This window comes from Penicillium mononematosum (genome assembly GCF_028829835.1).
Source record: "Penicillium mononematosum strain IBT 11891 chromosome Unknown utg000001l:1.0-4488741.0:1.0-4491989.0, whole genome shotgun sequence".
Lineage (NCBI taxonomy): Eukaryota > Fungi > Ascomycota > Eurotiomycetes > Eurotiales > Aspergillaceae > Penicillium > Penicillium mononematosum.
Genome location: NW_026643271.1, coordinates 3,262,394 through 3,288,622, shown reverse-complemented (window position 1 = coordinate 3,288,622; position 26,229 = coordinate 3,262,394). Strand labels below are relative to the sequence as shown.

The 26,229-nt window shown below is 49.6% G+C and overlaps 10 protein-coding genes across 10 annotated transcripts; 4 read left to right on the top strand and 6 right to left on the bottom strand.

Annotated features, from left to right (window-relative positions):
• Positions 1-417: 417 nt before the first annotated feature.
• Positions 418-2,492, top strand: N7519_001239 (uncharacterized protein; the record flags this gene model as incomplete). Its single annotated transcript, XM_057288017.1, has 3 exons — positions 418-501; positions 1,306-1,666; positions 1,726-2,492. The coding sequence occupies 3 exons, from the start codon at positions 418-420 to the stop codon at positions 2,490-2,492; spliced, it is 1,212 nt and encodes a 403-aa protein (XP_057154100.1).
• Positions 2,493-3,550: 1,058 nt separating this feature from the next.
• N7519_001238 (uncharacterized protein) lies at positions 3,551-4,207 on the top strand (the record flags this gene model as incomplete). Its single annotated transcript, XM_057288016.1, has 1 exon — positions 3,551-4,207. One exon carries the CDS (start codon positions 3,551-3,553, stop codon positions 4,205-4,207), a length of 657 nt encoding a protein of 218 aa, XP_057154099.1.
• Positions 4,208-4,960: 753 nt separating this feature from the next.
• On the bottom strand, positions 4,961-6,667 carry N7519_001237 (uncharacterized protein; the record flags this gene model as incomplete). Its single annotated transcript, XM_057288015.1, has 2 exons — positions 4,961-6,239; positions 6,297-6,667. Coding segments are annotated over 2 exons (1,650 nt in total), but the record flags the coding sequence as incomplete, so codon positions are not given.
• Positions 6,668-7,970: 1,303 nt separating this feature from the next.
• On the top strand, positions 7,971-8,396 carry N7519_001236 (uncharacterized protein; the record flags this gene model as incomplete). The annotated part of the gene is made up of 1 exon (XM_057288014.1): positions 7,971-8,396. The coding sequence occupies one exon, from the start codon at positions 7,971-7,973 to the stop codon at positions 8,394-8,396; it is 426 nt and encodes a 141-aa protein (XP_057154097.1).
• Positions 8,397-8,872: 476 nt separating this feature from the next.
• Positions 8,873-10,571, bottom strand: N7519_001235 (putative MFS allantoate transporter; the record flags this gene model as incomplete). Its single annotated transcript, XM_057288013.1, has 4 exons — positions 8,873-9,912; positions 9,968-10,252; positions 10,305-10,335; positions 10,395-10,571. 4 exons carry the CDS (start codon positions 10,569-10,571, stop codon positions 8,873-8,875), a joined length of 1,533 nt encoding a protein of 510 aa, XP_057154096.1.
• Positions 10,572-10,917: 346 nt separating this feature from the next.
• N7519_001234 (amidase family protein) lies at positions 10,918-12,954 on the top strand (the record flags this gene model as incomplete). The annotated part of the gene is made up of 1 exon (XM_057288012.1): positions 10,918-12,954. One exon carries the CDS (start codon positions 10,918-10,920, stop codon positions 12,952-12,954), a length of 2,037 nt encoding a protein of 678 aa, XP_057154095.1.
• Positions 12,955-13,041: 87 nt separating this feature from the next.
• N7519_001233 (Zn(II)2Cys6 transcription factor) lies at positions 13,042-15,051 on the bottom strand (the record flags this gene model as incomplete). The annotated part of the gene is made up of 3 exons (XM_057288011.1): positions 13,042-13,437; positions 13,522-13,932; positions 13,990-15,051. The coding sequence occupies 3 exons, from the start codon at positions 15,049-15,051 to the stop codon at positions 13,042-13,044; spliced, it is 1,869 nt and encodes a 622-aa protein (XP_057154094.1).
• Positions 15,052-15,370: 319 nt separating this feature from the next.
• On the bottom strand, positions 15,371-16,211 carry N7519_001232 (putative DNA repair protein Dds20/Mei5; the record flags this gene model as incomplete). Its single annotated transcript, XM_057288010.1, has 2 exons — positions 15,371-15,463; positions 15,525-16,211. The coding sequence occupies 2 exons, from the start codon at positions 16,209-16,211 to the stop codon at positions 15,371-15,373; spliced, it is 780 nt and encodes a 259-aa protein (XP_057154093.1).
• Positions 16,212-16,389: 178 nt separating this feature from the next.
• On the bottom strand, positions 16,390-19,084 carry N7519_001231 (ubiquitin ligase complex subunit HRD3; the record flags this gene model as incomplete). The annotated part of the gene is made up of 4 exons (XM_057288009.1): positions 16,390-16,796; positions 16,867-18,795; positions 18,863-18,994; positions 19,048-19,084. The coding sequence occupies 4 exons, from the start codon at positions 19,082-19,084 to the stop codon at positions 16,390-16,392; spliced, it is 2,505 nt and encodes an 834-aa protein (XP_057154092.1).
• A 926-nt stretch (positions 19,085-20,010) lies between these two features.
• On the bottom strand, positions 20,011-25,468 carry N7519_001230 (DNA-directed RNA polymerase II subunit RPB1; the record flags this gene model as incomplete). The annotated part of the gene is made up of 4 exons (XM_057288008.1): positions 20,011-24,870; positions 24,933-25,003; positions 25,076-25,232; positions 25,340-25,468. 4 exons carry the CDS (start codon positions 25,466-25,468, stop codon positions 20,011-20,013), a joined length of 5,217 nt encoding a protein of 1,738 aa, XP_057154091.1.
• Positions 25,469-26,229: the final 761 nt, after the last annotated feature.

The window sequence follows — 26,229 nt, the reverse complement described above, 5'->3', positions numbered from 1 at the left end:
GAAAAAGACGAATCAGGAATGATCAAGAGGCGCAAGATCCAGTCAAGCTATCATGCGTTGCCTCCACCTATTCTCGGGTCTAAATAGGGATAGAGGCTACACCAAGAGAGAGAGAGAGAGGAAGAAGAAAAGATCGTTCAAATCAAAAGCAAGGTATATTCGGCCTGTCACCTGCCCAGGTGGCCACACCTTGCGTCTGACAAACAAAACGCTCAGCTAGCAAATAAAGGCCTGACCAATCAGGCAGCAACAGGGAGGGAGATCTAGTTAAACGGGATATTTGATACACAAACGACACATAGCTGAGGGCTCATCCCTATTTCGGGGATGAATCAAAGGGTCCTCTTTTTCACCCAATTTCCCGAGTTTGCCATTTGGTATTAGTGCCGGCTTCAGAATCTCGCCCCCAAAGCATCCATGGATGCTAGTCTGGGCAAGGATAATCCAGGGCTCCCAGAGAAGCTCCGTGTTGCTTGCACAATTGGCGAGCATGATTTATTGGTGAGTCTAGTGTCCAAGGGATTCAGCGAGCTTTCGAGAAAGCTGTATATGAAATCCGAGCTCCGTTCAGGCCCGGAGTCCGGAAGCTGATCACGTGATCATACTTCCAAACCCGCCAAGCCCCAGCCTCCCCTTTTCCCATTCTCTCTGGGAATTTCTTCTTCACCTTCTCCTTCCAACATCATCGTCCTGTAAAGGAAGTATTACTCTTTGCCGTTCTCGTCTCCTGTCCTGTCATTCCTGTGGCTACACTGGACTCTCCGATTTCACCTGTGGACTTCGGATTGGGCACGTACTCGGGACCAGACCGCAATAGTTTTACCACTTTACTCTCATCTTCTTGTTATCATTATTCATCCGACATTTTACGCGAGTCAGGGCTGCTCAACACTATTCGAAAGCCCGGGTGGGAGGGCTACTCGATTCATTGAGGGATTTCCTTTTTAATCCAGCGAATATTGTAACAACACGATGGCCACCACATCACCAAACCAGGCCTGGGTTTTCGAGAAGGCAATACTTGTTTATACACCCGATTTCGATGTTTCTTGTTTTGCTGTCCTTCGTATTGGCCATGATAAAAAGGCCAACCAAGGATCTATCTCCCTTAAAATTACGGCGGATCTCGCTAACCTAAGCGGCAGATCATCGCTGACCTTGAACATATCCCCAGGAGTAGTCAAAGAGTGTACATTAGCCCGGAAAAGCAACAACCGCCTCTGTCCGCCTGGTTTGTTTTCCATACTCCCGGCGCGTGTCAAAAAGGTTTCGGCCGTTTCAACACTGAGTCTGACACTTGAGAAGACCGGCATTGTTCTTTGTCCCGCTGGGTTGGAGTCTCTAATACCAGCCAATCAAGGAGACTTGGATTTTGATGCGTTTGCGAAAATTTGTCATTCCACATCTCTATATTTATACATTTCCCAACGACAATTTGCGGACGAAGAACTTGATCAGCTGGAAATTTTCTCGAATGCTCTACGAAGTCTTCAGGCAGAAGTTTTCGAGAACGCTCGACATGGTGTGGTAGAGAGAGATTGTGGTGTCTTTGCTCGGTGGCTCAATCCAAATCCACCCCCATATCCTGAGGAATGCGTGTCCGAGCAGGGGGATCCACCCGTATATTGCAAGCATTTTGAACAAGTGATTGGAAAAAGGCGCACGGGTATATTGTCACCTTCTTATCGTCCTTTTGTCGTTGAAGAGCTCATTAATAATGTCTAGTCCCATGGTCAAAGTCACCTGACGATAAAACACGAAAGCGACAGGTCCTTACATCCCCTGAACGGCTAGGCCCTACATCCCCTGAAGCGCTAGGCTCTCCCACCGAAGCCAATACACCGAGTACTTGCTCCTCGTCACCCTCCTCAATCCGCCCAACTGACTTCACGCTTACTTCCCCTCCTGGCCACATAAAGCGCAACAAACTTGCGCATCTTGTACATGCGCTCCGTGGAGTTTCCGATGAGGAGATACGCAAAGTATTAATTCAATCAGGACGGCGACATCTGCTGGCCATAGAAGAGAGCGACCTGCCATCCGAGTCTGAAAAAGTCAGATTTGCCAATGTCGAGATGGTTGAGCGCCGTCTCGAACAATATGTTAATGACGAGATTGAGCGCCGCCTCAAACGATATGTCAATGACGAGATTGTCGATAGGGCCGTGAACGAGTGCTATGATCAGATCCTTGACCAACACAGAACAAACGCAGCCGATGTCGATGAACAGGTCGAGGATGGCAAGGCCGAAGTATGCAATGCGGCCAATGACTATATGAAGGACCTGGAAGAAGAAGTGCAAAAACACAAGGATAAAATAGAAGAACAAGCGCAACAGTGTCTGAATGACATCGAGAATCGGGCAATCGAGGTTGAGATGTCTGCGCAGGAAGAAATTGCAAAGCTTAAGCGCTGGTTCAAAGCTTCCGCGCAACTTGATCGCAAGTCAAGCACTAGCCATGAGCTTGGCACTAGACGCGTTTCCATTTAAATTTGCCACTAAGCCTATATCTACAAGATTATCGACGTGTACTTAAAATTTTTATTCGCTCGCTAAAGATGTAGGTGACAAACGTATTTCTAAGTGAACAGGCCATCCCATAACCTGACATCTATCTCATGGGGGTGTGCGATCCTACCACGGTGGGCGCATTGGCTAAGGGGTATATGTCGGAGCGTCCAGACTCTCCAGAATTATTGGCGCCCGGAACATCAGTAGGCGGCCACCGTCTGGGCCATCCAGGATGCCATTTACGGTTCAATGCAGTCCATTGTATGTCAGTGTTTGTTTCATCGCGGTACCAACTCGTACTATATCCACATACAACGGCCCGGTCCGTTGTACGAGCCCATGGCTCCGGCCCACCCTGTCCCTCGGGATGGTGGATTCTGGTTAGGGTTTCCTCAACTATGGAATCGCACACAGTCTTCCCTCTCCTAGGAATATTCCCCAGATCGAGATCTTAGAATGTACTATAGCCTATACGGGGTGAATATCATCCATCCTAGCCAATTGTCGAGGATATCCGCGAGGCTGTTTTTCGGATCAACAATTTTGGCCACCGCCAGGGCGCTTTTGACACCTTCTAGTGAAGATTGGTGTAATATACCTTCCGCAATACTCATTTCCTCCCTCTGCATCGTTAGTCCAAGAGCGGCACCGAGAGATTGACATAGAGAAAGGTCCTGTCTTCTCAGTTGATATTTGCTTACTAGGCCAGCAGCAGCATCTGGTCATGATAGCTCATCATTTGGTTACCGATTTGGTCTCCTGGCGGATTATCTTAGATGATCTGGAGACTATTCTCAACGGCCATTCCCTAACGGCCGCTCTACCCTTCCAAGTGTGGAGCAGGCTGCAAGCTGAGCGGGCTGTATCTTCCACTTTGAAGCCTCAACACCTTGCTGTCGACTGACGGCGTCCATAACAATCTCGAGTTTTGGAAATATACACACGACACGCCCAACTGCTTGGCAGACCACAGGCTCCGATCGGTTACCATTGATCGAGAAACTACGGCTGTACTACTGGGCAAGGCAAACAAAGCCATGAACACGGAGCCAGTAGAGATCCTTTTATCGGCTGTTTGGGATGCATTCCTTCGGACGTTTCCCCACCGCAACAGCCTGACCATATTCAATGAAGGCCACGGTCGCGAAGCCTGGTCTGACGAAATTGACATGTCGAGCACTGTTGGATGGTTTACCACTTCTGAGCCCGATCACAACATGTTCCGAATTGAGCTGGACTTCGCACCTGGCGTGGTATCTGAGTGTGACGGTGAACTGCTGGCTGCAAAACTGACGGAGGCTATCGTCGTTTTCTGCAATGTCATGGACATGCCTTTGTTATCTCCCGACCAGATCAGATATCTGCGGACAACCACATTGCTGCCCTCGGAGAAGCCTCTCAGTGCAATCCCAACAAATGAACAGTTGATGGTTGCTAGCATTATCCCGACTGAAATGGAATGGGCGCTTGAGAGTGCGTGGAGTGACACTTTTAATTGCCGCCTTAGTCCTGAGATGAAAGCTGGCGAGACAATTTTTGATCTTGGTGGTGACTTGGTGAGCGCTAGTCTGATATCAGCTCACATGGAGAGGCAAGGATATGTCCTTAGTGTTGAGGATGTTTTGGGGAATCCGACTTGGTTCTCACAACTGACGCTGTTGACGAATCGCTCTCTTCGGGATGTTGATGTTTGATGAACAATAATGTTATATACTTAGTCTTGGTATCATCACTCAGTACTTCAGCGTTGCTTTTGTTTCTTTTGTTTTCCCCCCCCCATTTACACTATATAATATTTTGAAATCAATCAACTTTGAACCTGTTGACTCATATGCCCGTACTAGTACTAATCTTCGATCTCATTTTCAAGTTTGACCTTCTGGCATATACATACCCTGCATTAGTAGATTGCTTGACTCTGAAGTCCACTGGCAGACATTGATCAATGTCTTCAAGTTATTGATACTAGATGCTTTCTTTAATAGTACTGTAAAGGAGCTTATCTGTAAGCTTTTTAGTTTAAAGAAGCTCTACATAGTTATAAAGCAGTATAAAGATACGTTTTTATCGAAGCTAATCTATAGGAGGATAAGGCTCCTTTCTATATAATTTTATACTAAGTCTAGTACCTATTAAAGCGGCTACTTTAGTAGGTATAGAGTTAATGGATATAGAGCCGGCGAGGCGGAAGCGAGCTAGATCTTTGGTTATAATACCTCGGCGGAGCTAGTAGAGATAGAGGGTTAGGTAAATATATAGATTTATAACTAGGAATTAATAGAAAAAAGCTTCATTTTTAAACTAGAGACAGCTGGTAAATCTCCTAGAAAATTGGATATGCATACATTTGTATGGGAGGAAAAAGCTTCATATCTTTACAACCCTACAACGTCAGTAGAATCAAAGTACTTTGATTATTAAGGCATATGTAATAGTAACCTTGGAATTCAAAGCGGGTTTTGAACCCTGGCCGCACCGCTGCGTACTCCATCCTTCTTCTCGAACCAGATCATTCCCTTGAGCATTTCCTCCAACTGCAGACCCAACCTTGTGACTTGAGCATCTTCTATTACAAACTCCGCTTTTACGATGTCATCACTGCCATCGAGCCAATCAGTAAGATGAGCATCGAACTTTCGGTCATCGGACACATGTTCGAATTTCAAGGTAAACCCCATTGAGCGATCTGTAGCATCGATGAAGAGGGCATCATCTCTGATTTGAACCAGTAAGTTATGATACCCAGGATTCCAGTAGTTGCCAGCGTAAGCACTGAGAGGCATTGTCGGTGGCTGTGGAGTATTCCTTTTTGGTCTTCGTTCATTCACTTGGCCCTTCTGGATACCTTGACTTTTCTTCGCTTGGGTTTTCTTTTCCTGCTTTTTCTTCTCCTTCTTTCCCTGGTTCTTACTCATTGGATTTGCATCTTTCGCCTCGGCCTGGGGTTTTGGACCGCGAATTTCAACAGGTCGTGTGGATTTGCTTTCGCTATCATGAGGTCTTTCGTCCGTTACTCCAAGGAGATTATCAATTAGCTTTTGGGCAAGGGTCGTCGCAACGCCATTTGCCCCATCTGAGTTTCCCATGATCACGGCACCGAATGAGAAATCAGGGAGAAAGAAGAAGCGACTTCCGAATCCAGAGAATACCCCATTATGGCCGACAACCATATGTCCCTTGTAAAAGTAGATATCCAGGCCAGCAGCATATGCTACCGGTGAGGTGTGCCGCTTCCGTCTTCCTGGGTTTGGATTCACAAAAGTTCGCAGGCGAGTGAGCCCTTCATAAACATTTTTATTGATCGGATCTTCGCGATTCATAAAAGCCTTGACAAATTTGATCAAGTCGTTCGCGCTCGAAATGACAGACCCTGCACCTTGGCCTTCTGGGCAGTCTGGATTTTCTAACCCGCGATATATTGAGTCGGCTCTTTTCCATGTGTAGCCAGTTGCCATGCGGGATTCGAATCCTTTTGATCGTGTGCTGCTGGGTTGAAGAGTAGTTGAGGCCATGTCCAGAGGCTTGAAAAATCGCTCTTCGAGGAATGTACCAAAACCCTGTCCGGTCTTGACTTCCACAAGGTGGGTTGCCACTGTATACATCATGTTGCAGTAAATATACTTTGATCGAATGGGAGCAGCGACAGGGAGATTCCTGAGGTTTCTCGTAATGGATCGAGCATTGTCTGGCTTCGCCGCTCGCACACTCATATACGAATCGTCATGGCTGGCGCAATATCATTAGTCTTGAACTCAAACATGAAATTTGAAAATATTAGCTCACCTAGGCATTCCACTTCTATGACTTAAGATGTCTTCCACGGTGACTCCTTCTGTGTATCCTTCTCCAGACATAACAAAGTCCTCGGGAAGAAGAGTCGACATTACAGCATCGTACTGAATATCCGGGAACATGTCATTATCGTCGACTAGTAGTCCCACCGCCGCAGCAGTGAGTGATTTAGCAGATGATGCAATGTCAAACAGCGTATCTGCTGTGCAAGGTATTTCGGGATCCAGGCTCGCATGTCCATATCCCGCAGAGGCAATTTGATCATTGTGTATGATTGCAATCGCCAGCCCCGGGACATGCTGCTGATTCATCAACTCTGTCACATATGACGCAAACTCTGCCGAGTGAAAAAAAATCCATATTACTGATTTGACGAATTACCGGTGTGCGTCATGGAATGCCACTGTAGAGGCGTGTTCATGTAGGTTCCAGGCAGTGTGTTTGCAGGATACCTCAGTTCAAACCTTGAAATGACAGATGCCACCTGGCATGTGAATGCCGGATTATAACACGCTTGGTCTGCAACGCTTAGTGTGCATGCCAGTGCCAAGTAGCTCTCAACGTTGGGGCCTGAGGATCAGCAGCGGCCCCGCACCTGGGCTCTTCGGCTTCGGGCCGACAAAGAGACACACCAACATCGATGGATATACCTAGGTACCTACCTAGGTAGGTAGTATAAGTATATAATGTGTACATGTATAACATAACGCGCATATGAGGTACAATATCTACCTAGGTAGTCTCCATGAAAGCCGGTCCAGAGCAAACACTCTTTTTATTTGCTAAGTCTAGAAGCCTCTATTTAAAGGACTCACCTTCCTTCATCCTCTTCCAATTATCTCTTTCACTTGCCTTCGCTTCACTCTTTTACCCAATTACAGTCCACAGCTCTCATTTGATTACTTATATTTCAAATCTTACACACTGGAACTGAATTTCTCAGGTCTTTTTTCCTACCTTCATCATGGATTGGTAAGAGCCTACCTCAGCCACATTCCCGGATTTTCTATCAATGGTCTTGGGAAGTCATTCAAGAATTCTTCAGATTTCGGGGCCAGTCGCACCCAACCACTACGAGAGAGCATATCTTCATCTCCAGCGGAAACTGAAGTCAAAAGGAGACTTATAAGAGCTGTTCAACTGTTGAATGACCCCAGGTGGCCAATCCAGCAATATCCCTGACTTTGCCATTCCCAATCAGGCCGGCAAAGCCTAAGTCATCGGAGAAGCTAAGGTTTCATTGTGTGGGAACGCATCAGTTGAGTGAAACACCTCGCACCTTGGTCAAGGTATCGAATGGGACTTCCGAAGGTTGCTGGTTAGGCCTCCAACCTATAACATTGGTGGACGCACTAACTAAAACATACTTAGGCTAGAGAGCAAAATAGCTGCCGCGGAAGAGCCCAAGTACGCTTTCTAATCAACTATAACAAAACAACGTTCCTGCGAAAGTCGGATAGTGTGTGCTGGACACTTCAGTGCATGGCTGTGATTCCCTACAACGTTCGATGGAGTGTCGATGAGTTGCAACTTGTTGATAGATTCACCACGTTGTCGTCGCCTACCCGGAATCTCTGTTGAGATAATTGAAGAGAAGTTGTACGGCGGCGTAGCACTTGGCCGAGGTCTTGAGTATGCAAAGTGTTTATAGGCGCTGCATCGACCATGGTGTTGTGTCCAAGCGTCTACCTGATCTGCTTCAAAAAAGCCAGTGATCAGCAGCTTGAGGTGACAGATGTACAGTTGATCGCTAAACAGGGCCATAAGGTCCCCAGCGGCCTGTACGCTGGATCAAGTGTCAAGAGTGTTTCAGGGCGCTGCGTGGACCACAGTGCCCTCTTGAAGGAGATCAGCTCCAAAAAACTCATTAAACGTCGATATCTCGAAAGCGGTACGAAGGTGGTGTACCTCTACTGCTACGCCAACGTGCATGAGCTTGTACCGGTGTACCGGCAGGTTGGGGTCTTCCTACAGCAGTTAGAGACAGATCTTCTACCCCGCGGGCGTGAAGTGGCCCCATCTCTCAATACCGTCCAAGTCTCATTTCCATCAGGTACACAGCACAATCCATATCAATATCGCCGATACTAAAAGCCTATAGTAACCCAACAAATCGAGGGATGATGGTGTTGCACAGCCAGGGACATACGGCGAGCGGTGCATCAATTGCGAGCATTTCGGATGTGCATAAAGTCTAGTAGTTCGGCAGATGGGGATGGAATGACCGCAATTCCTCGAGATTTTCCCTGGCCCTAAAGAGCTTGGACCGGTGCAAGGACATTCCCGACGTGGCGAAAGATCTTAGACACTCGTCAAGTGGCTGGATATGGTGATAGGAGGGTTTGATACCCGGAAGGGACCAGAAGGCAGTTAGTAGTCGGCGAGCCGGAATTATATAATACGAGAATTATTGGAAGTCTTTAATGGTCTTCATTTACAAGCGGGATGCCCTTTCAGTTCTATGTCATAGTATTGTCAGACATCTTCTACTCCTAGATAATTATTGGTCATTTTCTACCGGTCTCCCAAAATAATTCTTATATTAAATCTAAAACACGAGATTAAGCTCAAAGCGCATACCTAAAATGCTTGGACTCCATATCCGTCAAATCCTTAAATCCATCCAAGATAGCCTGAGAGGTAGCATCCTCTAGCGTCTCATCAGTATCAGCCGCAACCATTGCAGCATCTCTCCTTCCATTCTCCCATTTCATTGACATATATGCTACACATGCAAGAACAATTATGCCCGCATAGCAAATTAACAGGCCCAGCAGACCCGAGTAATAGCGCGGGGCCTCATTAGCGAAGAAGATATTCGCACCGGCAACATTACCGGCCGCATAGAGCGAGAACCAGAGACCATTAGCGACAGCACGCTTAGTGTGGCCGGCAACATTGGTGGCAAGCAAATTCCATGAAATAATGACAGGTGCACCGATGATATACTGCAGCCAGGTGCATCCGACTAAAGTCCAGGGATGGTCAAGGCTGGTGAAGCGGATACCGAGAAGACCACCGAAGGGGATCAGACAGACGACTGCAAGAACGATGCAACGTGAATCTTTAACATATGTAGCGATTATGCCACAGATTGGAACAACCACTGCTTCGATTGCACCCGTAGGTAGTTGGAGGAGGGTAGTGTAGATCTCACTGAAGCCAAAGCCTTTGATCAAGGCTGATGCAAAATTCGATGAGCCGCCGTTGATCACACCGCAGGCGATGCCGATTCCCGCGCAGCAGAGGACTCTAACATCGTATAGAATCTCCAGAGCCTGGCGTGGTTTGATGTCCCGGGTCTTCACACCGATCATGTTCTCGGCGACGCGCTGCACGGCGATCACGCGCTGTCGATGGGTTAGGAAGCGGGCAGAGCTGGGTGAGTCGGGCATGAGCCAGAGGAAGATACAGCCGCAGAGGAAGTTGAGTAGTCCGATGGTTAGAAAGATTAACTGCCAGCTATGGAGCGCGGTGTTGTGCGAATGGCCGAGGCCGAATCCTAGTAGTGCTCCTACCATTGTAGCCATGCCATTTGCGCTGAGCCAGATAGCCATACGTAACGGTTGTTCAGAGCGCTTGTAGAACATTGATGTAAGGTTCATCACTAGGAAATATGTAAGTGCTTTCCATATCTTCGGTTTGTGCTGTGGGCTACTCACTGCACGGACTGACTCCGGCCTCTGCCATGCCCAGGAGAAATCTCAATACTAGCATTCCTGCATAGTTTTTCGCTCCAACGTGTGCAATAACGAGTACGCTCCAGATCAGAAGCATACCGCCCATATACTTTGCGATTGGCAATCGCTGGATTAGGAGGTTGGCTGGGAGGGCCCAGAATAGATAACCGAAATTGAAAATCGCTGCGACCCAAGAATATCGTTGGCCTTCAAGGCCGAGGTCTGGGATTAAGGAGTATGCCGACGCATAATTAAGTGATAGTTTGTCTATACAGGCATGTTAGTTGTAGAATAGCAAGGGCGAAATGCCTTTGCATACCGAGGAATTGAATAACATAGGTCAAATAAAGCTAAAACACGTCAGACTGTCAGATAAAACACTCATCGAAATATCAGAGCGATCACGCACTATCGGCATAATCCTCCAGTCGATAATCCTCAGCACTTTGGCGCCCTCGGTCTCCAGCTCCTCGGCAGTCAGCTGCTCCGCCTCCAGGTACAGATTCGCTCCGATATCGTGAGTCTCGCCGAGTGCAACATCTTTCTCCGCAGTGGACTGGTCCACTTTTTTGTCGTTGGCGTTCATTATAAGTGGGGGTCAGGTTGAACAGAACTGAGAAGTTCCTGTATCAACGTCCAGCGCCCCCTGGGTATTATATGTAACCCCGGCGTGAATATAACTTATCAACGCCAAGGAGATAAGCATCATTCCAAGGTTATTTCTTTATCTGCGAAGGTTATCTCTGGCCAAGTCGGTCGAGATAGGAGGAGCGGCCAATAGTCCGCATACAAAAGTGTGGGGAAGGCGGACTATTGTCCGCTTTACGGGGTCATATACTTGGCCCTCACTAGATAACTCGAGGAATTCACTCTATGAATTATATTACTCGCATTTCATTTGCATTTCAAAGAAGCCAATACCCCTCATCGGCATGGCTTATCAATCCCAAGACTTCTCGCTACTGGACGCCAGTATCTCCGAGCTCCAATCCGCACTTTCTTCGGGATTGCTCTCTAGTGTGGACTTAGTGTCACGATACCTACGACGAATCAGCGTCTACGACGCAAGCAATCTAAAGCTTGCTGCCATCCCAATCCTAAACCCATCCGCCCTCGACGAAGCAGCCGCTTCCGATGCCCGATGCGCAGCAGGTCTGCCACCGCGTCCATTGGAGGGTATCCCCTACCTCGCAAAAGACAGTATCAAAGTTAAGGGCATGACTGTTGCCAGCGGATCGCCTGCATTTGAAACCCTCATTGCTAACGAGGATGCTGCCTGTATTCAACTTCTCCGCGAGGCCGGCGCCGTGCTTCTCGGCCGGACGAACATGCCCGCCATGGCATACGGCGGTATGCAACGTGGGTGTTATGGGCGTGCTGAAAGTCCCTATAATACTGCGTATCTGGCTGCAGCGTATGCTTCCGGTTCATCGAATGGATCGGCTGTCGCAACGGCGGCCAACTTCTGCGCTTTTTCTCTAGGCAGCGAGACTGTTTCTTCGGGTCGCTCGCCGGCATCAAATAATGCCGTTGTTGCATACACACCCTCGAAAGGCCTTCTTCCTCTCCGTGGTGTCTGGCCACTCTACTTGACCTGTGATGTCCTAGTGCCTCACACCAGGACTATGGCAGATATGTTCCATGTCCTAGATGTTCTGGCTGTGTCCGATGAAGCCCCGTTAGGAGATTTCTACCAGGAACAGAAATTCATCACCCTCCCTTCAATCAATACACTCCGACCGCAGTCCTTTTCAGAATTACAAGATGGCACATCCTTGCGCGGGAAGCGCGTTGGTGTACCGTCAATGTACATCGGAGGCGATGACTCTTCTCTATCCCCAGTTAGCAAAGTCAATACCCGACCCTCCATAATCAGGCTATGGCAAAACGCCAGAAAAGTCCTCGAGTCCTGCGGTGCGGAGGTAATCGAAACAGACTTCCCACTCGTGACAACCTACGAATCAAACGCAGACAAGGGCCAGCTCGTCACCGTCGCAGGACTACCAGAAGGCTGGTCTGCATTAGAGCGGAGCGATCTCGTCGCGCATATATGGGATGACTTCCTGATTAACAACGGCCAAAAGGGTCTTGACACTCTTGCTCAAGTCGATCCGACGACTATCTTCCCACTTGCGCCGGGGTCTCTGAAGGGTGCACCTGATGCGGCTAATGCGCTGCGGTGGCATGAGATGGTTGAATACCCGCACCGGAGGCCGGCGTCTATTTTCGACGTCCCTGGTATTCAGCAGGGAATCCAGGCTCTCGAGAATGCGCGCAAGGAGACTTTTGAGGGCTGGATGGATGGGCTTGGGCTTGATGCTGTGGTTTTCCCGGCTAATGGCGACATCGGGGCTGCTAATGCGGACTGCGATGAGACGGCTTCGCTGTTTGCGTGGAGTAATGGCGTCAAATACTCCAATGGGAATAGACCTATACGCCATCTTGGTGTGCCTACTATCTCTGTTCCTATGGGTATCATGGATGATACGGGCATGCCGGTCAATCTTACCTTCGCTGGGAAGGCATATGATGATAACAATCTGCTCAAGTATGGCTTTGCTTTTGAGATGGCGATGAAGGGCCGTGTTCAGCCACCGCTCGTGCCTGCTCTTGACTCTGATTTCATCAAGGGTGGTCAAGACCTTGTGCCGTGGGCTTCTCGATCGATCTTTGAGTTAGTGGTAGAGACTCAAGTGAAGGAGATTCACGACTGCACGGTTGTGGTCCGGGTCCAGGGATCGGTGGTACCCAAGAACTCCCAGCTGGAGACTATGGAATGCCATATCAACGGTCAAGTGGTCAAGCCGGCCATAGATGGAGATAGCTGGTTTGTGACAACTTCCTATCCCGCATCGGACCGTGATCAATCCTGGAAGAGGTGGTCGAGTCCCGCTTTAACTCAGACTATCGTGGTTATCACAGCTCGTACTAAGGATGGCTCGTCAACGGGCAAGTTGATCTTATTATGAAGACCTAGTGTCGCCAAAAAGAAATACAATCTTCGTTCCATTACTCGATTATATAGCGCTCCTGAGATAAGTACAAATCTCTCATATTCACAATACCTCTTTGAAGTCATCGTCTAACAAGTCCTGAGGTAACCTCCTCCCATACATCATATCTTCAATCATCCCCAAGACAGCTCGGTGTAAATACTTCTTTTTCAACTCCTCCAAGTGTAATTCAGCCTCTTCCAGTGATACCGGGGCACTAGAATTGACTTCAAATGTGCCAGCATTCCACATGATTTTGTGCCTTATGAACTCAAACACATTCATATACGGCCTTGCATCCTTCCATCGGTCGACGAAACCAGCCAAGTTAGCTGCACATGTAGCAATGGCCTGATGGGTGTTCTGTCTAATACGCTGCTGATCCTGGATATCAGTGATGGGGGTTGTCGCCCAGACAATGTAAAGCATCATGATTCCTGCTCGGAATTGGAACACAAGCTACCGATGAATTGATTATTAGTCACGCCATATCATCTCGAGTCTACCGCGATTGAAAGGGGGAAACTGGGCCTTGACACATACTGCAGACCAGGTATAGCACATCACATGTCCTTCTTCCTGTAAGAGTCGGAAATTCAGACAGACTTCCGCAATCGTCGCGAGAATTTCCTCTGTTCCGTCCATCTCGATGAAGTCACGTTTCTCATCTATCAGGATCAAGAGGCTGTAAACATACAGCTTTCGCATCCATGTAGGATGGAGGAAGCCGTGTTGGTCATTGTCTGATTCATAGTGTGGAATCTCTTGTCGCCATCTGTCAAGAGCAGACTTGAATGAGGAGTTATAGCCTTTACCATGTCTGGCGAGGGGGTTTCGGGCCCTGTTCTCACGCGATCTTCTGATCCTGGCTTGGATCTTGCGTAATCGGAATAAATGTCTTATGGCGGGGTTTGTACTTAGAGTTGGTTGGAGGGTATCTCCCAGAGCACACATCTAAGTTGAGAATTAGTGATCGCGAAAGATATTAGGACGCATCTGGAGAGAACTCACATCATCGTCAACGACCTTGTAGGCAGCTGATACTGGTCGATCCCACCCCGAGACAATGACTTCATTGAGCATATAGCACGTAATGAACATGTTCTCAGACAAAACTTCGCTAGACTCGGTCATGGACCCATTGTCGCCGCATATCGATACGTGCTTCCGGATCTCTGTCATGGCAGCTGTACAAAAAGGTAACACAGAAGACACGATCGTTGTGATATCCTCGGAAGAAGGAGAGTGCATAGCATAGAGTATCATGAACAGTGAAGCTTGGATTTGTAAGACCATAGACGAATGCCCGACAACATATGGATAGTACCTCATGGCCGAGGCATAATACTCCCTTGACCGGACGGAGTGCGAGGGGTCTCGCTGTAAAGTATTGCAAAGCGATGCACCAATAGCATATACCATCTGGAGAAAGAAGGCTTTCCATTCTTCCTGTCCATCTAGGATTGCTTCGGCATGCCATGATTTCCAAGCTGCTTCGTTCAAGAAGGGCCATTCGCGGTGTGTCACGGAGAAATACACATTTGTGTAGAGCTCTTTGAGCCAAGGGGAGTCATCATCGGTCAAAGGGTATGAGGGCGCCAAGTCAACCCATGGAACGTCGAATGTCGTCTCCGGAAATAAAGAAAATGCGCCAGGCGAGAAAGATAATGGAGATGTTTGAGGTGATCTTTGGCTGCTGTGTTGCAAGTCTGATAGAAGCATGAGAGAACCGTCATTATCTGCTCCGCTACTATTCTGATCGACCATCAGGTAGTCTGTATCATTGCCTGGATGATTGCGACCGTGTTCTAGGTCGTCAAAGTCCGTCTGAACTCCAGCATCACATGTTTGTGCTTCTGTAACACGGTCCAACTCCGCGAGACGGTTCTCGAGCTGTTTCAAGTATTCCAGCGGGATTGTGATGTTATCTCCCGTTTTCCGAGACCGTGCAGGCAAGCATTCAGCACCCTTACGACGACATTCGCCACAGGAAGGTTTCGCATGGTCACATTTCCGCTTGTGTCGGAAACAGCGATCGCATGCTATTTCTCTATGCTTCAGAGGGCGCGACATGCAGCAATTGGGAACATACAGGGAAAGAGGAAATGCGGGGAGACTCGCGATAACGGGGTTGATCTGCGGTGCGATATCAGTTCTTTATTAAGTGGCTGTAATAGGAAGGTCTATGCGATTTTGATAAGAAATGATTTGTTAATTATAAAGGCTGTTCCCTGTTAAGAAATATAACATTGTAAGAGATCATAGGAGAAGATTCTCAAGTCAGGGCAACCGTAGAGTCCATAGTCATCGCATCGGTCATAACATTCATAAAGCATTCATACTCCCCAGCCCATAGAGAACCCCACTGGATCAAGAAGTCAAGCAGTGACAATCAGTTTTTGATCCATTTTTGAGCCTTGGTATCATATCCAATCAACTTAGGATCAACATGTAGAGCCTTGAGCATGAACTCCATCGTGAACTCCTAAGTAACAATGTCAGCATACAGATTCCACCCAAGACCACAATAATATCACAATACGTACCTCATCCTGGCTTTCCTCCTCTCCGTTATTGTTTTTCAGTGGACGATCAGGAGAATTCTCAGCGCCGTAGTTATCAACATCTCCATCATACTCATCAATGTGCTCCCGCTCGTGATTCTCCTCATCAAACTCCCAGCGAGTCGCATCACGCTTCGACCGTTCTCTCCAAGCCGCCATGCCCCCAATACGATTAAACCTTTCCTTGGCACCGACAAATACCTCATCGGCGGCATCCTGGCTGGCAAGCCGCCACTTGGTGATGAGAGTTGGTATCTCAATGTATCTGGGATTGGTCTCGAGGTTGTGGGCCTGAGTTGCTATTTCGAGTTCGGTGATGAGTGCGTCGACCTTTGACTTGATCTCCCGGTACTGTTTCTGTACTTCTAGGATCTCTGGATCGGTTGTTTTCCATGATTCTAGGGGGAATGGGGTAAACATCTGCAGTATGCGTTTTGGCTTAGGAGGTACTGGAGTTGTTGTCTGATCTGGTGGACCTGATATTGGGTTGGACTTGGGTTTGGTAACACTCTCTGGGACTCGTGTGTCCGCCAGAGTCCTAGGTGCGACAGACTCAGATGGGATGTCGTCTGTGTTTGTTGGTGCAGGTCTGCGTAGCGGGGACTTGAACGGCTTTGAGAGAGCAGTAGCTGTGTCGATGCGACGACGTTTACTAGATGGCTTGTCCATGGTGCATCAATCGGATACAGACCTCAAACGTGCGATGGATTTAAGAAAGAGGAAGAAAGAGGAAGAAAGATTAAAAAGTTGGAGTAGCCAGGGCGAGATGCGGAGATGCAAGTCTTATCGATAAGCAAAGGATTTTATCTACAAAAGGTCACGCTGGAATGCATACACTGTAATCTCCTTAATGACCAACCCCTCCTGCCACCCATTGCCCAAAAGCAGGATCACCAGGCTGAGGAAATAATCCACGGTCGTCGGCGTTCCCGTTTCCATTCTGCGCGTTGGCATTAGCATTAGCATTGGCATTGGCGTTCTCATTCTGTCGGTTGCGCTGCTGCTGTTGACGGAAGTAAACCAAAACCAACAGCGCAGCAGCCAATCCTACAATGAGGAGGCCCTCCAGGATTCCCTCGTCGATATCGAGGTCTAGGTCTTCATAGTAGCCATCCTCGTGGCCTTCGGATTCCAAGCCACGATATTCATCATCGTCTCCCCGTTGTAGTTCGTAAAGGTCTTCGTAGTAGCCCTCCTCGTCGTTCTCGATGAAGGCCTTGATCCATTCCTTGAAGGTACGACGGGGCTTCGAGTCTAGGAATAAATGTAAGTAAGAAACTAGAAAGACACGATTGCTTTCACAGGGTAAGTGGGAGCAGCTTACCTTCTTCCTCATGGATAGGGTTAATGTTTCCGTTGGTGATGCGATTCCAGTATCCTCGAATCCGCAGTTTGATCAAGCTAAGCTTCACTGGCAGATACGCTTCCGGGCTGAGGTCAAGAGCCAGGTCATAATACCGCTTGGCCATGTGGAAATCCTGATCTACTGCCACGCCATTCTCATGCATCCAGCCCAGATTCCAATAGCCCTGTGCACTGTGGTGGGCTTCAGCGGCATTATGGTAACAAGTTGAGGCCTTCTCAGCGTCGACAGGTGTACCCGTGCCAGACAGGTAGTAGTCACCCATCTTGACCAAGGAGTCGATGTTGGCTTGCTTCGAAGAGCGGGTCCAGTAAATCAACGCCAGTCGCGCATTGTGCATCAAGGAGGACCGAGCCTTCTGTGCCCATGGAAGGATAGAACTGAGCGATAGCACAGAGCGATGCTCATCAAGAAGATAGGCCACATTTGCCTGTGCATTCTCATAGCCCTGCTCTGCTGCCATCATCGATGGGATGAGTGCAGCCTCCTTGTCACCAGATTCGTAAGCGGCGTTTGCCTCGACAAAGGCTGAGTGGACGATCTCCGCTTTTTCGGCTACCATTTTATAGTAGGCGGCGGCCACGCCACAGTGCCGCTGTCTGCCAATACCGAAGTTGGCCATCTCCGCTAGGTAGTAGTATGCCTCCATCCACCCCCAGCGGGCGGCAAGCTCGAAGTAACGTGTTGCGGTAGCCACATCTCCTTGATCCAAGAATAGAGCGCCCAATCGCGATTCTGAGGCTGGGGAATCCTGCTCTGCTGCTGCTTTGAAGTAGTGGGATGCCTTGAAGCCATCCTGGGGAACACCATAGCCCTTGAGATACATCAGACCCATCCAATGCTGACACAGAGAGTCCCCGTTTGCAATACCCCTCCGGAACCATGTGAGCGCAGTCGGGTAGTGTTGTTCGACCCCCTCTCCGCGAAGGTACATCAGACCAATATGGCCTGCAGCCTTGGACGCCAACTTATCCAGCCCTGCAGGGGGATTCGAGTTGACGGACCCATCCTTGTTCCAATATTTCTTGGTAACGACCTTGAAATACCTCATAGCCCGTCGGAAATTCCGCGGCAAGCCCCGGGCGCCCTCGAAATTCATCTTGCCGAGGGTGTATGTAGCCTTCAGTTCACCCTTCCGGGACATGAGGTCCAAGTACTCCAGAATATCTTCCACGCTAGCCTCAGGAGTAGCATTACTAGGGTCCCGCGCGTTTTGACCCGAGCTCGACACACTGGCTCCTGGACCGTATACGCCACCTTCTTCATCCGCCCAACGATAAGATTCTCGAACCATAGCCCTGCCACCGGGAGGGCCTGAGCGGTAGTACTCGATCGCCTTATCCGCAACCTTCTTGTAGTAATGGATCGCGTGGTCACAATCCTTCGGTGTTCCAATGCCAGTGTGGTATCGATACGCAAGTGTCATCTCTGAACGGATGTTCCCTGCTTCCGCCGCAAACTCATGGTACATCAGGGCCTTTGCCTGGTCCGGTTCAACCGCACCACCGATCCCCGTCGCATACATGAACCCGACCATGTTCTGCGCTGTATTGTTTCCGTCCAGCCATGCCAGTTCATGGTACCAGCGGAAGGCCTCTTTGAAATCGCGGGGATGGGAGAAGTTGCCATAGAAGTTCATTTCCGCTAACAAGAACATCGCGTCCGGGTCTCGGTCCTCGTCTGCAGCTGTTCTCAGCTCCTCCACTGCTCCTGCAAGATGTTTGTTCAGTTTCCGCTCGGGTTTTTCGGTCGAAGGGCCATTCAAGAATAGCAGTCGGACCGTTTGGCGGCCATAGTAGACGGCAGTCCCTAGTAATCCTCTCGACTTGTCGGATTGTAGGACTGGGTCCTTGATTGTGCGCAGGATATCCCAGGCATTCTCAACACGTTCTATTATCAGACGATAAAGGCAATCAGTACCAAGTGTCGGTCGATAAGGCGGAGGCTGTCTACTCACGAGTCATGCGTCGCGGCTCTGCTTCCCCTGTCTGGAACGTAAATTCGTGATCTGCATCGTGCTCGATAGCCCCGGACGCTGTTTGGTCAGCGAGAGGTTGACCAGGCCCAGCCGCACATGTCTGCAATAGCACTGGAAAGGGGTGTCAGCTTCTGTTTCGGTCCAGCAGGTGCGGGCAGACTTACGCAGGGCCGATAGAAAGTGTGAGAGCGGCGTCCTCATAATGCCTGCAAAATACTGGTGTAATGTAGGAGTGTGAAGCACATTGCGACTCTCAGAGCAACGTGAATCACAAAGGCGACAGAGTTGGGAATCGTGACATGATGTAGTTCCAGAGTACGGGCCACTTGGCTTGACGGAGCTTCATTTTGCCGAGGGCCAATCACTACATCGTATACTTATCGTACCTGCGTACTCCATACGATAGTATGCTTTCTATGTGCAGGCATATTTCTACGTACATTGTTCCAATTTAGTGTTCTTGTCTGTCTCATTCAAGACGTTCTTCAATCTGTACATGATATGAGGGCGGAAGCCCTTCATGACCTAAACTGCTTTAGACTACCTAGGTATCTAGTATAAAGCGGTGAGAATCTAATCTATAGACATCCTTGCTTTTCTAGCCAGTACGAGGAACAGAAAAAAGAATTTGGAATTTCATAAACATTGTTGGAATCTACTCGACCCCTCTGGAGGGTGTGTACAAAACGGAAAGCAGCAGTCAAAATACATCCCGGGTGCGCTTTCCATGCAATAAAAAGGATTTGGGCAATTCCCCAAATGGCAAGCAAAGTCCATGCTCCTATCTCCAGTATCCATGGACAGTGTCCTCGGTTCTGATCGAAGTGTGTGCGGTCTTCGCATGCACGATGGGGGGTAGTGCGCCGGGAAAAGCAAAGCAATCTGAAAACGATGGCGGCTGAAACCAAACGCACGTGTTGTTGGTTAATTGGTTTAAAAAAAAAAAGAGTAAACAGATACAATGAATGGGAGACGATCCCCGATATCGTGAAAAGAAAAAATTATCAATCATTTCCGAGATGTGTAGCGCGAAAAGATCATTTTTGTTTAGTGGTTGAGGAACAAGTTGATGATGGTACAGGTGTAGAACACGAGCCTGAGAGAGGCAAGCCATCTTCATACCATGTTCACTGGCGCGGCGACGTAGGGCTGTACGCCGGGGATGTCGGGCTGTAAGCTGGAGAGGTAGGCGACGTCGGGGAGCCAGAGAAATTGGGAGAAGTCGGCGAGTATGACTGGGGGCTCGTAGGAGACCAACCAGGCGAAGTTGGTGTGTACTTAGGAGAGGTAGGGGATGTTGGGGACAGGTGCCGAGCACCACCAATCGCAGGGCTGGTGGGACTGTAGCTCGGCGAAGTCGGACTGAACGCCGGCGAGGCCGGACTAAAGCTGGGGGAAGTCGGACTATAGTTAGGCGACGTCGGCGAGAACCCAGGCGAAGTTGGAGAGTATGAAGGAGAGGTGGGCGACGCTTGGCCGTAGGCAGGCGACGTCGGCGAGTAGGCCGGAGACGTGGGTTGGAACGTTGGGCTGGCAGGCGAGAAACCAGGAGAGGTCATCATGCGCGGGCTGGTCATGCCGATGCCAGGAGAGGTCGGTGAATAGCTTGAAGACGGAGAGTATCCAGGAGATGTCGGGCTAGTATTGAAGGGACTTGTTGGAGAGTAGCCGCCGGGGCTGCGAGCCGCGGGACTGAATCCACCAAAGGTACTAGCGGTAGCCTGGTACTCGGTGAGACCTCCAGTTGGCTCCTGGCCAATCTGGTGCATAGGGGAGAACGTCGAATTGGGGTCCCCACCAGCCATGTACGGGGAGCTGGCCATGGGAGAACCAGTATCGTACTGAGTGGCAGCACCGTCGGAAATGATGGCATCCTTCGCGCCGACCGCACCCATAAGGCCGTAGCGTGCATTGTTGGACACCACGGTGTTGAGCAAGCTCTGGTCCAGGTAGACGTCGAACTCACCCGTGCCGGCGGGGGCCATCTGTCCAAGGATCAGGTTCTCGGACACACCGCGGCAATCGTCGAGCTCTCCGAACGCAGCAGCCTCGAGCAGAATTTCAACTGTCTCTTCGAACGAACAACGCATGAGGGCACCATTATCGGCACGGTTGATACCATGACGAGTAACAGGAGTCAGATAACCACGAACAGTCATGACATCGACCAGCAGAGCCAAGTGACGGTGGTTAACGTAAGAACCGTCAAAGGCAAGCACGAGGGTCAATTCACGAAGCACAGCTGTGCGGGCAGCCTCAATACCGAACACCTCGAAAATTTCAATAAACTGGTTGGAGTAAGTGCGCGAGGCGTCGACGCCCGGAATCGCAAGAACAGCAGCCAAAGAGGATCCACTGGTTTCCAGAACCCATTCCTTGCAAAGAGGATCGGACTTGCTGGTGTGGAGCGTACCGTCTTCGATGACTCTGACCTTGCTCTTCTCGTTGATGAAAGCACGATCAACGCCAGGAACACCACGAAGGGTCAAAGTGTCCAGCAAGTGCTGCTCAAGTTTCTTCAAGGTGACGTCGTACTCAATATCTTCGTCTTCGTCCTCCTTGTAGTCTTGAACCTGACGGATACGGATAACTTGCTCGTCGGCGTTGTTATCACTGAAGATGACTGCAATATCGCGAGGATAAGCCTGCTTAATTCTTGTGGCAACGTCCTGCACCGTGAGACCCTTGTCAAGAAGGGAGCGGCGACTGAGAACAATACGGAGCAACCACTTCGACTGCTGAGACGCGTCGTCGGCATTATCTTCAGGAATGATGAAGTATGACTCCACCATATCCCTATCGTTCTCGATGACAGTGGACTGGATATCGGGATCGTAGTAAATCTCCGTCGACTCCGTCACAGAGCGCAGACTAGTGTGCTCCACAAGACTTCGAAGGAGTTTGGCGCCCTCCTTGTCGTGGGTCTTCACACCTTCCTGGTACACAGTCATGGATGGCGTCTTAATGTTCGTGGCAACGTTGAGAATTTCCTTCAGACGTGGCACACCAAGCGTGACGTTCTTGGACGACACACCAGCAAAGTGGAAAGTGTTCAGTGTCATTTGAGTCGCGGGCTCACCAATAGACTGGGCCGCAAGAACGCCGACCATTTCACCAGGGTTGGCTGCCGCACGAGCGAAACGACTTTCGATAGCACCCAACACATGCTGGAATGCAAGCTTGTTAAGCGAATAGTCTGTGACGAGGCGGCGGAAAGCGAGACGACTGCGCAGTTGCGCTTTGAACAGCAAAGTCGCATTAACCTGAGCCTCCTGCGAAATGGGATCATTACCACGAACGATCACCAAGCGATCCAACAGCTGCTGGACTTGGGGAATGACCTCGGCAGGGTGCAAATCACTGATTGTACCCTCGCGAATACGGAAAGTGGTTCGTGCCATTTCCAGGATACGCTGAACATTGATGGGAAGCTGCATCATCTCCTCGTCCTCTTTGACCACAGTGCGCAGGAATTCACGGTCTTTCAGAATGGCCTCCCATTCTTCATCAAAGTATCTCTGTACCTCAATATCACCGGCAATTTCATTGGCTTGCTCCAGAATTTCTGGGCCAAGGGTTCGCTCGGGGTCCATAACATCAACACGGAATCGCTCCAACAGCTTGGCATCGGAACACTTGATGTGATCGACACGCTGGTTCTCAATGTGGGCACCGTCGAGACCATCCTCTCCGTAGATGAACTGAATGATATCTCCAAGGGAGTTTCGGACAGTGCCATCATATTTCACCATGACTTCCTCCAGGGCCTTGACCAGCTTACGCTGAATGTAACCAGTTTCGGCAGTCTTGACAGCAGTATCAATAAGACCCTCACGACCAGCCATGGCGTGGAAGAAGAACTCGGTAGGAGTCAAGCCACGAAGGTATGAGTTCTCAACGAATCCACGGGACTCGGGAGAGTAATCGTCCTTGGTGAAGTGAGGAAGGGTACGATACTTGAAGCCGAACGGAATACGCTTGCCTTCCACGGACTGTTGTCCCACAAGCGCAGTCATCTGCGAAATATTGATTGCTGAACCCTTAGAACCGGACCGCGCCATTTGAATAGCGTTGTTCAGATCCTTCAGACTCTTTTCGGTGGCATCACCAGCTTCATCACGGGCGTTGTTGAGAGCACGAGAGACCTTGCTCTCGAATGTCTCACGTACATTCATACCAGGAAGTGCCTCCAATGTGTTCTCAGTGGCACTAGCCGTAATCTCCTCGACCTCCTGCTTTCGGTTCCGAACGGCCTCCTCGATCTTGTTGATAGTAAGTTGATCGGGAATGGTGTCACCGATACCGATACTGAAACCGTTGTGCAGCAACCAGTACCCAACGATTGTTTGGGCTCCAGTGAAGAATTTGACGCAAGTATCAGGACCGTACTCGTTGAATATGGTGTGAATGACACCACCACCACTGGCACCGACCGTCTTCTTGGAAAGCATACCATACATCAGCTGTCCACCGTGGATCAAGAGACCTCCATCATTGAGAGGACTGAACTTCTCGGACAAAGGCGAGCCGTCCTTGTCAACACGCAGAAGGTTAAGGCCTGAGGGGAAAGCCATACTGATCATCTGCTTTCCAGTCCAACGGGGGCGAGGCTTAATGATTGCGGGAGGGGGAATGGCACCATCCCAGTCAGGGACCCACAGCATGAGGTTCATGACTTGGTCCTTGGTAAGGAAGGTGTCACGGCGACAGATCTTGTAGATACCGCAGAGTGTATCCTGGACAATACCCATCAGAGGACCGTTACGCTGCGGAGAAACAATGTTCTTCGGGACCAAAGTAAGCTCCGCGAGCTCAGCACGCGACTCTTCGCCCTGGGGGACGTGCAAGTTCATCTCATCACCATCGAAATCGGCGTTGTAAGGACTGGTAACAGACAAGTTCATCCGGAATGTGGAGAAGGGCATAACGCGGACGCGGTGACCCATCATGGATTCCTTGTGCAAAGACGGCTGACGGTTGAACAGAATGTAATCGCCATTGTCAAGATGGCGCTCGACCTTCCAACCATAGAGCAGTTGCTGAGCACCAGCGCGCTTAGCGTGACGAAGATCAATGCGTTCACCGTTATCACGAACAATATATCTGGCACCAGGGTGAATGTTGGGTCCATTGGCAACCAGCCTCTGCAGCTTCTCAATATTGTAGGGTGTCACAACTTCCGGGTAGGTGAGAATACGAGCAGTCGAGTATGGAACACCGACTTCGTCCAGTCTCAAATTGGGGTCACCTGTGATAACGGTACGAGCGGAGAAATCGACACGCTTTCCCATCAAGTTCTGACGCAAACGACCCTCTTTACCCTTCAAACGACTGCGAAGAGCCTTCACAGGGCGGTTTCCCTTTTGCATCGCTGTGGGCTGACCAGCAATGTCATTGTCCATGTAAGTGGCAATGTGGTATTGAAGCAGAGATTCGAATTCACGAATGACATGCTCCGGAGCTCCCTCCTGCTCACAGCGCTGAACATTTTGGTTCGCACGGACAATTTCCGCGAGCTTGTAAGTCAGATCATCCTCACCGCGAGCGCCACTTGTGGTTCCCATCACAACGCTAGGACGGACGGTCGGGGGAGGAACGGGCAAGACAGTAAGAATCATCCACTCGGGACGAGCGTAGTCATTGCTGAGACCCATAATGCGGACATCTTCCACAGAGATGTTTCGGAAGATGTTCAAGGCCATTGTCGGCGTAATGACTTTCTTCTCCGGTTGAGCCATCTCATCCTCCATCATAGCCTTGCTGGGCTTCCAGGTTCCAACCAAACAGATGCCTTCCTTCCGAACGGTGGGCTGGGCGTTACCACAGCCACCATGGGAGCGGCCCTTCTGGGATTCTTTCGAAAATTCCTCATCATCGGCGGGTGCGTCGGCTTCGCATACCAGCACATCCTTGGAGAGTCGCCAGATAGCGTCAAATCGTCGCTTGGGGTCACGGAAACGGAGGGCTTCTGTAAACTTGGAATCGGCCTGATATTGACGTTAGCGAAGTGAACCAGTCAAGATTTGCCATCCCAGTAGGGATGACTAACCGTGTTGGCCTTGATCTTTCCACAGTTGTGGCAAACTGTCTCCAACAGCTTCTTGATTTTAGTCAAAAAACCTAGAATGGGGCCAAAAGTTAGCATGAGCAGGAAAGATAGAAGGAGGAAACCGAGGCAAATCTGTTACGCACCAATATGGAACACTGGAGACGCGAGCTCAATGTGACCAAAGTGTCCAGGGCATTCCTTCGGACCCTCTTCGCAAGTCTCGCAGTTGTATTGACGGTCGATCGTACCCAGGCGAGGGTCGTTGATACCCTTAGTCCGAGGTCGTTGACGTTGATCATCCTATTGGTCACTCAGCAATCAAGTCTTCCTGGCGCATCAAAAAAGCGGAAGATCGTCCCAAAAAAAACGTCCGCTGGCGAAAAAAAAATGAATCAAGAGTTACTCACCAGTGTTTCAGGATATTCAATGTGGACCACACTCATGCGCTTGATCTCTTCGGGGGCAAAGAGACCGAACTGAATTTCCTTGATGGTGCGCAAAGGCGCCTTGGAATATGGGAAAAACACGTTAGACATGATGGCGAAGGTGTGGTGACGAAAAAAGATTGATGAAAAAAAGGCGGAGATGACCGGTCACGTAGACGTGTAGTAAAACCGGTAAAAGCGACGAAGGCTGGCTCGTAAATGTCGCGAAAAAAAAACGAAGTGAAAGACTCGCTCGTAAGCTAGAATTCAGATTTACACGTAGCGACGATGAAAAGAAGGTGGTGTGGAAGCAGCTGGCCGGCTGAGGCCTTGGGCAGCCCTTGCCACGAGGGCGCCGGCGACCTACAGGTCCCGAACGTCACGGAGCAGAAAAGAAGGGGAAAAGGAGCGCGGCAAAGAAGATCGTCTTCGCGGTATCTCGAAGAAGTATCGCGATGGAAAGCGCGATCCTCCTGGGTTCTGGAGGCGGTGGGTGGATGGCGTGTCGGGGAGATGAAAGGGTGATGTTCTGAGGTTGCCTCACTGTGATGGGGCTTGAGTTTTCCCTGCACGATGTCTGCCGTCTAAACGGTACCTCACCGCTTTGGCAGAACTGTGGATACCTTCCCCAAAGTGCAGGCAACGGCAGATTGAATGTACCTTTTACTATGGGAAATGAAAGCGGTGAATGTCACAGGCATCAATATGAGGCATCAACTTGGGTTTGTTTTAAATGGGCTGTTGTCACCGCCCCAAGATTGTAAGGATATCGACACCGGCAGAAGGATCGACGATTATTATCATTAATGAGAAGCTACCTCACGTGTTTCACTATATTCCAGAGTCCACACTGAATGCTTGAACACCTCTTA